The 12,724-nt window shown below is 43.4% G+C and overlaps 1 protein-coding gene across 1 annotated transcript; it reads left to right on the top strand.

Moving 5' to 3' along the window:
• Positions 1-1,289: 1,289 nt before the first annotated feature.
• Positions 1,290-7,754, top strand: LOC135538886 (centrosomal protein of 170 kDa-like; the record flags this gene model as incomplete). Its single annotated transcript, XM_064964773.1, has 2 exons — positions 1,290-1,427; positions 7,484-7,754. Coding segments are annotated over 2 exons (395 nt in total), but the record flags the coding sequence as incomplete, so codon positions are not given.
• Between the last annotated feature and the right edge of the window lie 4,970 nt (positions 7,755-12,724).

Consider the following 12,724-nt stretch of genomic DNA (forward strand, 5'->3'; position numbering starts at 1 on the left):
CTGTATGTTCCCTTTCCTCTCTGCAGCACACCACCATAGGTTAACTGGATATGTTATGCAGGCAGGCAAAACTCCTAACCAATCTTGCAGCATTTATAGGCTTGTCACTAATCTTGTAGCAATAATAGGCATATATGCATTTTGAACACAGTCTTCTGTGAATGCACACTGCAATTAGTGCATTATTTGGGTTTTCTTCATATGCAAAGTCAGTGCTTGCTTACACTGCAGCCCGAAGTGAATATTGGGTTCCATTTTGCGTTTGTGACATAGTTGGCAGTAAATGGGCCTACACATTGTGTCCCAGACCTTGCTTCAACTAAAGTCTGTAAAGTCACACCCATATAAACATCCCATCTGGGTGAAGCCAAAGTGGGGAGAGGAGAAGGTAGTTAGAAGGTCAGGCCTTTTGCAGCTGGGAGAGGAGAAGGTAGTTAGAAAATCAAGGCTTTGGCAGTGGGGAGAGGAGAAGGTAGTTAGATTGTGGAGCAGAGGTTGGTGTTGATGGGTTTGTCCCTCATTATTCTGCTGATTGGGTAATGTAGGTCAGGGAACGGCTAAAGCCAAACCATTGCTCCAAGTCCCGTCATCCAGGACAGATGAATTAAAAGTGACACGACTTGCGCCGAAGTTGGTCCCTCTTCTTGTTCGGCGGCGTTCGGCCATTGCTGATCGTCTTTTCATTTTCCTTTGGTTTTTTCTTGTCTTCCATCACACCTGGTTCCAATCACATCAATTACATGTTGTGTGTTTACCCCTCTGTTCCCCCTCATGTCCTTGTGGGTGATTGTTTATTGTAGTGTTTGTGAACGTCTGTCCTGGTGTGTGTTTACCCCTCTGTTCCCCCTCATGTCCATGTGGGTGATTGTTTATTGTAGTGTTTGTGAACATCTGTCCTGGTGTGTGTTTACCCCTCTGTTCCCTCTCATGTCCTTGTGGGTGATTGTTTATTGTAGTGTTTGTGAACGTCTGTCCTGGTGTGTGTTTACCCCTCTGTTCCCCCTCATGTCCTTGTGGGTGATTGTTTATTGTAGTGTTTGTGAACGTCTGTCCTGGTGTGTGCTGGGTTATGGACCCATTTATTTTATTATTCTGTTTTCTGCTGGATTTTGTAAATAAACTGCGCTGTTGGAAACAGTTATTTCTCTCCTGCGTCTGACTTCTCTGCCGCCAGGTCGCACCCCTTACAAAAAGACACAGTGCAGCTGCTCAGGAACAGTCAAACACCCCTTGACGAATGTCATCCATTAAATCTAAATTGTGTGAAACCTCTTGTGTTTGTGTTATAGGGGACATAGCAACATCGCACCGGGGAACACCTCTGTATGGACAGCCATCTTGGTGGGGGGATGGGGACGCAGACGACGAGAACTCCTTCAAACAGGAGACCAAGACGTGTGGGAAGAAGCATGACAGCTCTGCAGCAGGTAAGAACCTACTTGACCTCATTTCTTTTTTTACCTTTATTTAACCAGGCAAGTAAGTTAAAAACAAATTCTTATTTTCAATGACGGCCTAGGAACAGTGGGTTAACTGCCTGTTCAGGGGCAGAACGACAGATTTGTACCTTGTCAGCTCGGGGGTTTGAACTCACAACCTTCCGGTTAATAGTCCAAAACTCTAACCACTAGGCTACCCTGCCGCCTCATCACATCTGAAGTATGAAATTATATGTTCCAAATGTTGGCAAGATGATCAGATGCATGCACACATGTTTCAGTACATTAGATGAGCTACGAGAGAACATGATTAATTAAATGTACAGTATATTAGATGAGCTACTCTAGGACATGATTAATTAAATGTACTGTACATTAGATGACCTATGGGTGGTGTTAGTAAATGCTCTGTCAGGAATATGTATTAATATGGGTGGTGTTAGTAATGCTCTGTCAGGAATATGTATTAATATGGGTGTTGTTAGTAATGCTCTGTCATAAATATGTATTAATATGTGTGTTGTTATTAATGCTCTGTCATGAATTTGTATTAACATGGGTGGTGTTAGTAATGCTCTGTCATAAATTTGTATTAATATGGGTGGTGTTAGTAATGCTCTGTCATAAATATGTATTAATATGTGTGTTGTTATTAATGCTCTGTCATGAATTTGTATTAACATGGGTGGTGTTAGTAATGCTCTATCATAAATTTGTATTAATATGGGTGTTGTTAGTAATGCTCTGTCATAAATATGTATTAATATGTGTGTTGTTATTAATGCTCTGTCATGAATTTGTATTAACATGGGTGGTGTTATTAATGCTCTGTCATGAATTTGTATTAATATGGGTGGTGTTAGTAATGCTCTGTCATAAATATGTATTAATATGTGTGTTGTTATTAATGCTCTGCCAGGAATATGTATTAATATGTGTGGTGTTAGTAATGCTCTGTCAGGAATATGTATTAATATGGGTGGTGTTAGTAATGCTCTGTCAGGAATATGTATTAATATGGGTGGTGTTAGTAATGCTCTGTCAGGAATATGTATTAATATGGGGTAGTGTGTAAGTAACCAATCAGGAATATGTATTATGTATGGTGGTGTTAGTAATGCTCTGCCAAGGAATATATAAACTAATATAGATTGTTGTTAGTAATGCTCTGCAAGGAATATGTATTAATATGGTGGTGTTAGTAATGCTCTGCCAGAATATGTATTAATATGGGTGTTGTTAGTATGCTCTCATCTGGAATATATAATATCAGTGTTGTTGTGTACTCATTATAAGGAATATGTATTAGGGTGGTGTTAGTAACTGCTCTGTCAGGGAATATGTGACCAACTATGGTGTTACTGTTAGTAATGTCTGCCAGGAATATGTATTAATATGGTGTTGTTAGTAATGCTCTACTTAGGAATATATATTAAGCTATGGTGTTGTTAGTAATGCTCGCAGGAATATGTATTAATATGGGTGGTGTTAATGAATGCTCTGCCAGGAATATGTATTAATATAGGTGTTGTTCGTAATGCTCTGTCAGGAATATGTATTAAATATGGGTGTTGTTAGTAATGCTCTGCCAGGAATATGTATTAATATGGGTGTTGTTAGTAATGCTCTGTCAGGAATATGTATTAATTTGGGTGTTGTTAGTAATGCTCTGTCAGGAATATGTATTAATATGTGTGTTGTTAGTAATGCTCTGTCAGGAATATGTATTACTATGGGTGGTGTTAGTAATGCTCTGTCATAAATATGTATTAATATGTGTGTTGTTATTAATGCTCTGTCATGAATATGTATTAATATGGGTGGTGTTAGTAATGCTCTGCCAGGAATATGTATTAATATGTGTGTTGTTAGTAATGCTCTGTCAGGAATATGTATTAATATGGGTGGTGTTAGTAATGCTCTGTCAGGAATATGTATTAATATGGGTGGTGTTAGTAATGCTCTGTCAGGAATATGTATTAATATGTGTGGTGTTAGTAATGCTCTGTCAGGAATATGTATTAATATGGGTGGTGTTAGTAATGCTCTGTCAGGAATATGTATTAATATGGGTGGTGTTAGTAATGCTCTGTCAGGAATATGTATTAATATGGGTGGTGTTAGTAATGCTCTGTCAGGAATATGTATTAATATGGGTGGTGTTAGTAATGCTCTGTCAGGAATATGTATTAATATGGGTGTTGTTAGTAATGCTCTGTCAAGAATATGTATTAATATGGGTGGTGTTAGTAATGCTCTGCCAGGAATATGTATTTATATTTTTGTGTTGTTAGTAATGCTATGTCAGGAATATGTATTAATATGGGTGTTGTTAGTAATGCTCTGCCAGGAATATGTATTAATATGGGTGTTGTTAGTAATGCTCTGCCAGGAATATGTATTAATATGGGTGGTGTTAGTAATGCTCTGCCAGGAATATGTATTAATATGGGTGTTGTTAGTAATGCTCTGTCAGGAATATGTATTAATATGGGTGTTGTTAGTAATGCTCTGCCAGGAATATGTATTAATATGGGTGGTGTTAGTAATGCTCTGCCAGGAATATGTATTAATATGGGTGGTGTTAGTAATGCTCTGTCAGGAATATGTATTAATATGGGTGTTGTTAGTAATGCTCTGCCAGGAATATGTATTAATATGTGTGTTGTTAGTAATGCTCTGTCAGGAATATGTATTAATATGGGTGTTGTTAGTAATGCTCTGCCAGGAATATGTATTAATATGGGTGTTGTTAGTAATGCTCTGTCAGGAATATGTATTAATATGGGTGGTGTTAGTAATGCTCTGTCAGGAATATGTATTAATATGGGTGGTGTTAGTAATGCTCTGCCAGGAATATGTATTAATATGTGTGTTGTTAGTAATGCTCTGTCAGGAATATGTATTAATATGGGTGGTGTTAGTAATGCTCTGTCAGGAATATGTATTAATATGGGTGGTGTTAGTAATGCTCTGTCAGGAATATGTATTAGTATGGGTGGTGTTAGTAATGCTCTGCCAGGAATATGTATTAATATGGGTGTTAGTAATGCTCTGTCAGGAATATGTATTAATATGGGTGGTGTTATTAATGCTCTGTCAGGAATATGTATTAATATGGGTGGTGTTAGTAATGCTCTGTCATAAATATGTATTAATATGTGTGTTGTTATTAATGCTCTGTCATGAATTTGTATTAACATGGGTGGTGTTAGTAATGCTCTGTCATAAATATGTATTAGTATGGGTGTTGTTAGTAATGCTCTGTCAGGAATATGTATTAATATGGGTGTTGTTAGTAATGTTCTGTCAGGAATATGTATTAATATGGGTGTTGTTAGTAATGTTCTGTCAGGAATATGTATTAATATGGGTGTTAGTAATGCTCTGTCAGGAATATGTATTAATATGGGTGTTATTAATGCTCTGTCAGGAATATGTATTAATATGGGTGTTGTTAGTAATGCTCTGTCAGGAATATGTATTAATATGGGTGGTGTTAGTAATGCTCTGTCATAAATATGTATTACTATGGGTGTTGTTAGTAATGCTCTACCCAGGAATTTGTATTACTATGGGTGTTGTTAGTAATGCTCTGTCAGGAATATGTATTAATATGGGTGTTGTTAGTAATGCTCTGCCAGGAATATGTATTAATATGGGTGGTGTTAGTAATGCTCTGTCATGAATATGTATTAATATGGTGGTGTTAGTAATGCTCTGTCAGGAATATGTATTTATGGGTGTTGTTAGTAATGCTCTGTCAGGAATATGTATTAATATGGGTGTTGTTAGTAATGCTCTGTCAGGAATATGTATTAATATGGGTGTTGTTAGTAATGCTCTGCCAGGAATATGTATTAATATGGGTGTTGTTAGTAATGCTCTGCCAGGAATATGTATTAATATGGGTGTTGTTAGTAATGCTCTGTCATAAATATGTATTAGTATGGGTGTTGTTAGTAATGATGTCTGTCAGGATATGTATTATTATGGGTGGTGTTAGTAATGCTCTGTCAGGAATATGTGTTAATATGGGTGTTAGTAATGCTCTGTCAGGAATATGTATTAATATAGTTTTGTTAGTAATGATCTGTCAGGAATATGTATTAATATGGGTGGCTGTTAGTAATGCTCTGCCAGGAATATGTATTAATATAGGTGTTGTTAGTAATGCTCTGTCAGGGTATCTGTATTAATATGGGTGTTCATTAGTAATGCTCTCTGTCAGGAATATATATTAATATGGGTGTTGTTCGTTATTAATGTGTGTGTGTCTCATGTACTCTAATGACCCCTGGGGTCTTGGCCTATCCAGCAGGGGGTACTTAGCCTATCCGCAGGTACTTGGCCTATCTATGGAGGTACTTAGCCTATCCGCAGAGGAATAACTTAGGTGAATCAGACCATAGACCTGTTAGTAAAATGCTGGGCGGTACTTCAGGACAAATCAAAATTCAGTTGGTGGTATTGTAACCGAAGAATATTTGGGAACCACTGCTCTAATGTACAGTGTTCCTGTTAAATGAATGACCACACGTGACCCTCAGTGCTTTAGAATTGAGTCACATGATTCATCATGAAATCTTTAGAGGAAGGGTGGTAGTATTTATTTAAAAAAAGGGAGGTTCTAAGATGAAGTTGTGGTGGTCTTGTTTGTGGAAGCAGTGGGTATTTCTTTGATAGGATGAAACCTGAAAGCCTTATTGACCACCAGACCTGTTGGGGACTATAATCTAGGACCTGATGCAAGGGGTATCAGTTTGAATATAGTTCTCTAAATGGACAACGTTATGTCTCATTTCACTCCATTTTTTACTTTGTTGAAAGCCACAGATATTTGCAGTCATGCTTTCAGGAGCTTATCTGTTTTCAAAGATATACAAACATGACTTACTTTCAAGTTGAATTGAAAGATATAACTTCCGAGAAAGATGTGGCCTCATTGGGGGCTCCTGAATCCCAGTAGGTATTATACTTTGAATATTTGACTTTGATATTGTTCCCTTACTACATAGAGGAAATGAGAGGAAATGTACAAAACTAACTTGTACTTTCCAAGAACAACTCAGCTGCTCACTTTGTCATATGTATAAACTAGATGGTCTACACATATGCCATAATGCCTTGCCACATAATCAAAGGAAGTTACACAATCATTATTAAGTAAGTTACACTACATGGCTTTGTGCCTGTCTGCCTGGGCTCCAGCACAGCCTGACCTGTTTTGCCACCAATGCTCCTTATAGGACACGTCACTGCACACTATACTCCTCTGTAAACTGGTCATCTCTGTATGCTCATCGCAAGTCACACTGGTTGATGCTTGTTTATAAAACACTCTTAGGCCTCACTCCCCCCTATCTGAGATAGCTACTGCAGCCCTCATCCTCTACATACAACACCCATTCCTTCCAGTCACATTTTATTAAAGGTCCCCAAAGCACACACATTCCTGGGTCGCTCGTCTTTTCATTTCGCTGCAGCTAGAGACTGGAACGAGCTGCAACAAACACTCAAACTGGACCATTTTATCTCCAACCCTTCTTACTGACAGTTGTGGCTGTACATGATGTATTGTCTTCTTGCATTTGTGCTATTGTCTGTGCCCAATAATGTTTTGTACTGTATTTGTGCTGCTACCATGTTGTGCTGCTGCCATGTTGTGTGCCTGTATAGGCATCCAGCCATTGTGTGCTTTCTGTGTGTGTTGTGTCTTGACCTCTCTTTATATGTAATGGTAGTGTCTTGTCAGTGATGTGTGTTTTGTCCTATATTTTAGATTTTAATCCCACTGCCCCTGTCACCAGGATGCACATAGCCTTTTGGTGGTGTCATTACAAGAAAGTCATGCATTTGTGACTTGCCTGGTCATGGGTTACATAAATAAAGAGAGGGCTGTGGTCTGCAGGAGCCATAGACCTGCAGTTCTTGGAGCACCATCAGTGAACTCAGAACAGGCCCAGCTAGGCGGCCCATTTTAGGACGTAACCTCTGACCTCTAGATACTGATCCCCAGTGTTCTCCTCTTTGTGAACCTACAGATGGCAGAGAGCCTAAGAGGAGTGAGAGGCCTATGGAGGATGGTCTGGGTCCTGAGCCCAGCTACTTTGAGATTCCTACCAAGGAGTCTCAGATGGCTGAGGACAGCATTCATGAAATCCCTACTAAAGACACTGAGGGGGCTGCTGCTACCACCGCCAGTAGCGCCAGGGCCACGCCTCACCTCACGCCTTCACCATCGAGTTTGATGACACCTCTCCTGGCAAGGTCAGGATTAAGGACCATGTGTCCAAACTGACTCCGGACCACCGTCCCCGGCCTAGGCCCCAGCCGGGAGCAAGGACCTCAGCACCCTACAGGCCGCCATGATGGCCTCTGAGAGCAAAAGGTGGCTTCTGGATTGGCTGGCCGACAATGACCCCCCACGGTGCGCAGTGAGTCCACAGAGGAGGACAGCAAGAGCATCAAGAGGATGTCCCCGTCCACTTCCACAGGCTCAAAGGTGAGGGCCATATCCTGCCTGCTTGTCTTTCTCTCTGGCCCACAGTTTCTGTTGCCAGATCAGCAAATGCACGTATTTCCTCTCTATAGCCACACTACAGTATCATCTACTAATTGTTGTACATCTGACCTTGCTAACCTCACAATGTTGCTGATTTGATCAACATGTGTTTTACTGCTAAAAGCCATGAGTGTTTGAGTTATTTTGGTAGTTTTTTTGTGAGATCCTGTAAAATGGATCCTCTTAATAAAGCTCATCCCTTACGCTAAAAACAGGCTCCAGGCTAAAGTCAGACTAGTGTTTACCTCGAAACGCCTAGAATAGGTTCTCCTGATGCAGTAATGACCATTATTAATGACCATGACCATTAACCAACCAGACTTCAATTACTCATACCTGGTCATGTAACCTACTGTATGGCCCATACCTGTCAATGTCCTCAGGCTGGTCATGTAACCTACTGTATGGCCCATACCTGTCAATGTCCTCAGGCTGGTCATGTAACTGACTGTATGGCCCATACCTGTCAATGTCCTCAGGCTGGTCATGTAACTGACTGTATGGCCCATACCTGTCAATGTCCTCAGGCTGGTCATGTAGCTTACTGTATAGCCCATACCTGTCAATGTCCTCAGGCTGGTCATGTAGCCTACTGTATAGCCCATACCTGTCGATGTCCTCAGGCTGGTCATGTAACCTACTGTATGGCCAATATCTGTCAATGTCCTCAGGCTGGTCATGTAACCGACTGTATGGCCTATACCTGTCAATGTCCTCAGGCTGGTCATGTAACTGACTGTATGGCCCATACCTGTCAATGTCCTCAGGCTGGTCATGTAACCGACTGTATGGCCCATACCTGTCAATGTCCTCAGGCTGGTCATGTAACTGACTGTATGGCCCATACCTGTCAATGTCCTCAGGCTGGTCATGTAACTGACTGTATGGCCCATACCTGTCAATGTCCTCAGGCTGGTCATGTAACTGACTGTATGGCCCATACCTGTCAATGTCCTCAGGCTGGTCATGTAACCGACTGTATGGCCCATACCTGTCGATGTCCCCAGGCTGGTCATGTAACCTACTGTATGGCCCATACCTGTCAATGTCCTCAGGCTGGTCATGTAACTGACTGTATGGCCCATACCTGTCAATGTCCTCAGGCTGGTCATGTAACTGACTGTATAGCCCATACCTGTCGATGTCCCCAGGCTGGTCATGTAACCTACTGTATGGCCCATACCTGTCAATGTCCTCAGGCTGGTCATGTAACCGACTGTATGGCCCATACCTGTCAATGTCCTCAGGCTGGTCATGTAACCTACTGTATGGCCCATACCTGTCAATGTCCTCAGGCTGGTCATGTAACTGACTGTATGGCCCATACCTGTCGATGTCCTCAGGCTGGTCATGTAACTGACTTTATGGCCCATACCTGTCAATGTCCTCAGGCTGGTCATTGTGAATATAATTTGTTCTTAACTGACTTGCCTAGTTAAATAAAGGTAAAATATATAGATTTAAATATGGCCCATACCTGTCATTGCTCTTCATGTAATTTTTATTTATTTATTTTATTTTACCAGGCAAGTCAGTTAAGAACAAATTCTTATTTTCAATGACGGCCTAGGAACAGTGGGTTAACTGCCTGTTCAGGGGCAGATCGACAGATTTGTACCTTGTCAGCTCGGGGGTTTGAACTTGCAACCTTCCGGTTACTAGTCCAACACTCTAACCACTAGGCTACCCACTAGGCTACCCTGCCGCCCCGGCTGTGTGTATTGGAGCAGGAGATCCTTGCTTAGCCTTGGTTCTGATCTTTCCGACATTAAAGAATTACTTCCACTTTTCTAATGCCTGGAGCTGCAGTCTCACTCCAAGCTGCAGTACAGCAGGCAGTCAGACAGGAGAGAAGGCAGGAAAGGCCATGGCCTGTTTACTCCTCCTGTAGGCAGTCAGACAGGAGAGAAGGCAGGAAAGGCCATGGCCTGTTTACTCCTCCTGTAGGCAGTCAGACAGGAGAGAAGGCAGGAAAGGCCATGGCCTGTTTACTCCTCCTGTAGGCAGTCAGACAGGAGAGAAGGCAGGAAAGGCCATGGCCTGTTTACTCCTCCTGTAGGCAGTCAGACAGGAGAGAAGGCAGGAAAGGCCATGGCCTGCTTTACTCCTCCCTGTAGGCAGTCAGACAGGAGAGAAGGCAGGAAAGGCCATGGCCTGTTTACTCCTCCTGTAGGCAGTCAGACAGGAGAGAAGGCAGGAAAGGCCATGGCCTGTTTACTCCTCATGTAGGCAGTCAGACAGGAGAGAAGGCAGGAAAGGCCATGGCCTGTTTACTCCTCCCTGTAGGCAGTCAGACAGGAGAAGGCAGGAAAGGCCATGGCCTGTTTACTCTCCTGTAGGCAGTCAGACAGGAGAGAAGGCAGGAAAGGCCATGGCCTGTTTACTCCTCCTGTAGGCAGTCAGACAGGGAGAGAAGGCAGGAAAGGCCATGGCCTGTTTACTCCTCCCTGTAGGCAGTCAGACAGGAGAGAAGGCAGGAAAGGCCATGGCCTGTTTACTCCTCCTGTAGGCAGTCAGACAGGAGAGAAGGCAGGAAAGGCCATGGCCTGTTTACTCCTCATGTAGGCAGTCAGACAGGAGAGAAGGCAGGAAAGGCCATGGCCTGTTTACTCTCATGTGGCAGTCAGACAGGAGAGAAGGCAGGAAAGGCCATGGCCTGTTTACTCCTCCTGTAGCCTGATCTGACTTTCATCCTGCTAAGAAGGCTTTACGCTACTCATCTGAATGGCTTACAGTATCTAGCTGTATGATTCTTCTTCTCACAGGACTGCGCAGACAAAATTCACTGTGATGTCATATCATCTCCATGATGATATGATGTAACTCTAGGTCCCTTATAATGGACATTTGTCTGTTTATGTATCGTATTAATGTCCCCACCCTGAAGCAAATAAAGTCCAACCTCCTTGTGCTGTATATCAGTGATGGAGACACACCACTATGTCTATCTATGTACATCCTCCCACTCTGATTCTAATGATTCTTCATTCTTAAATCTCTCAGCCTTCCATTTACAGTAATACAAGAGAGACTAGGCATGGCTTTGTTAATGGCAGTCCGAATGTTCTACTTCCTCAGTGATTCGTCCCTAGCACTTCATCACATAGTGCTTTAGTTGTTTCATATTTTAATTGGAGCTTTGCCACTCTCTCTGTCTGCATCCTTTATGACCATCTCTGGGCCTTTTGTGGGATGCTGTTTGACAGGACTCAATAGAGTGTGGGCTGGGTGCTAGCTACTCTTTGCAGCTGGTTAATTAAATGGCTGCTAATTTCTGTGTGCGATAGCTGTGCCTGGGGGTGGGGTGCAGACAGAGTGGTATAAATGGAATTTATGAAGCACATAGCACGTACAAAGTGAAGTCAGAGGCTGAGCTGCTGAGTGCTACAGCGCATAATGTATTGGGCGACAGGGTAGCCTAGGTAGCCCTAGGAGCGTTGGACTAGTAACCAAAGGTTGCAAGTTCAAATCCCCAAGCTGACAAGGTACAAATCTGTCATTCTGCCCCTGAACAGGCAGTTAACCCACTGTAACCCACTGTTCCATTGAAAATAAGAATTTGTTCTTAACTGACTTGCCTAGTAAAATAAATAAATAAATACAATGTTTGGCTGCTGTACTTTGAGGCGTTTCTCCTGTACTTGATTTATGGGATGGATTCTGAAGCTGTACCTTCCAGAGTCTATTGTGGGAGTCTAGCTGTGGGATCGAGGGGAGGAAGAAACAGGGGGTTGGTGTTGTGGTTGGGTTCTCATGCTGGGCGGTCAGGACTGTGAGCTTTGGAGGTGTTATGTTTGTGTGAGGCATGTTCAGTGGAGCTCAGTGCAGTCATCAGCCCAAGGACAGAGAGCTGTGTGTGAGGCGTGCTCAGTGCAGTCATCAGCCCAAGGACAGAGAGCTGTGTGTGAGGCGTGCTCAGTGCAGTCATCAGCCCAAGGACAGAGAGCTGTGTGTGAGGCGTGCTCAGTGCAGTCATCAGCCCCAGGGGCAGAGAGCTGTATGTGTGTGAGGCGTGCTCAGTGGAGCTCAGTGCAGTCATCAGCCCAGGGACAGAGAGCTGTGTGTGAGGCGTGCTCAGTGCAGTCATCAGCCCCAGGGACAGATAGCTGTGTGTGTGTGAGGCGTGCTCAGTGCAGTCATCAGCCTCAGGGACAGAGAGCTGTGTGTGTGAGGTGTGCTCAGTGCAGTCATCAGCCCCAGGGACAGAGAGCTGTGTGTGTGAGGCGTGCTCAGTGCAGTCATCAGCCCCAGGGACAGAGAGCTGTGTGTGGCGTGCCAGGCACTCATCAGCCCCAGGGACAGAGAGCTGTGTGTGTGAGGCGTGCACAGTGCAGTCATCAGCCCCAGGGACAGAGAGCTGTGTGTGAGGCGTGCTCAGTGCAGTCATCAGCCCCAGGGACAGAGAGCTGTGTGTGTGAGTGTGTTCAGTGCAGTCATCAGCCCCAGGGACAGAGAGCTGTGTGTGTGAGGTGTGTTCAGGTGCAGTCATCAGCCCCAGGGACAGAGAGCTGTGTGTGTGAGGCGTGCTCAGTGCAGTCATCAGCCCCAGGGACAGAGAGCTGTGTGTGTGAGGCGTGCTCAGTGCAGTCATCAGCCCCAGGGACAGAGCTGTGTGTGAGGTGTGTTCAGTGCAGTCATCAGCCCCAGGACAGAGAGCTGTGTGTGTGAGGTGTGCTCAGTGCAGTCATCAGCCCCAGGGACAGAGAGCTGTGTGTGTGAG

This window comes from Oncorhynchus masou, unplaced genomic scaffold (genome assembly GCF_036934945.1).
Source record: "Oncorhynchus masou masou isolate Uvic2021 unplaced genomic scaffold, UVic_Omas_1.1 unplaced_scaffold_7185, whole genome shotgun sequence".
Taxonomy (NCBI): Eukaryota; Metazoa; Chordata; class Actinopteri; order Salmoniformes; family Salmonidae; genus Oncorhynchus; species Oncorhynchus masou.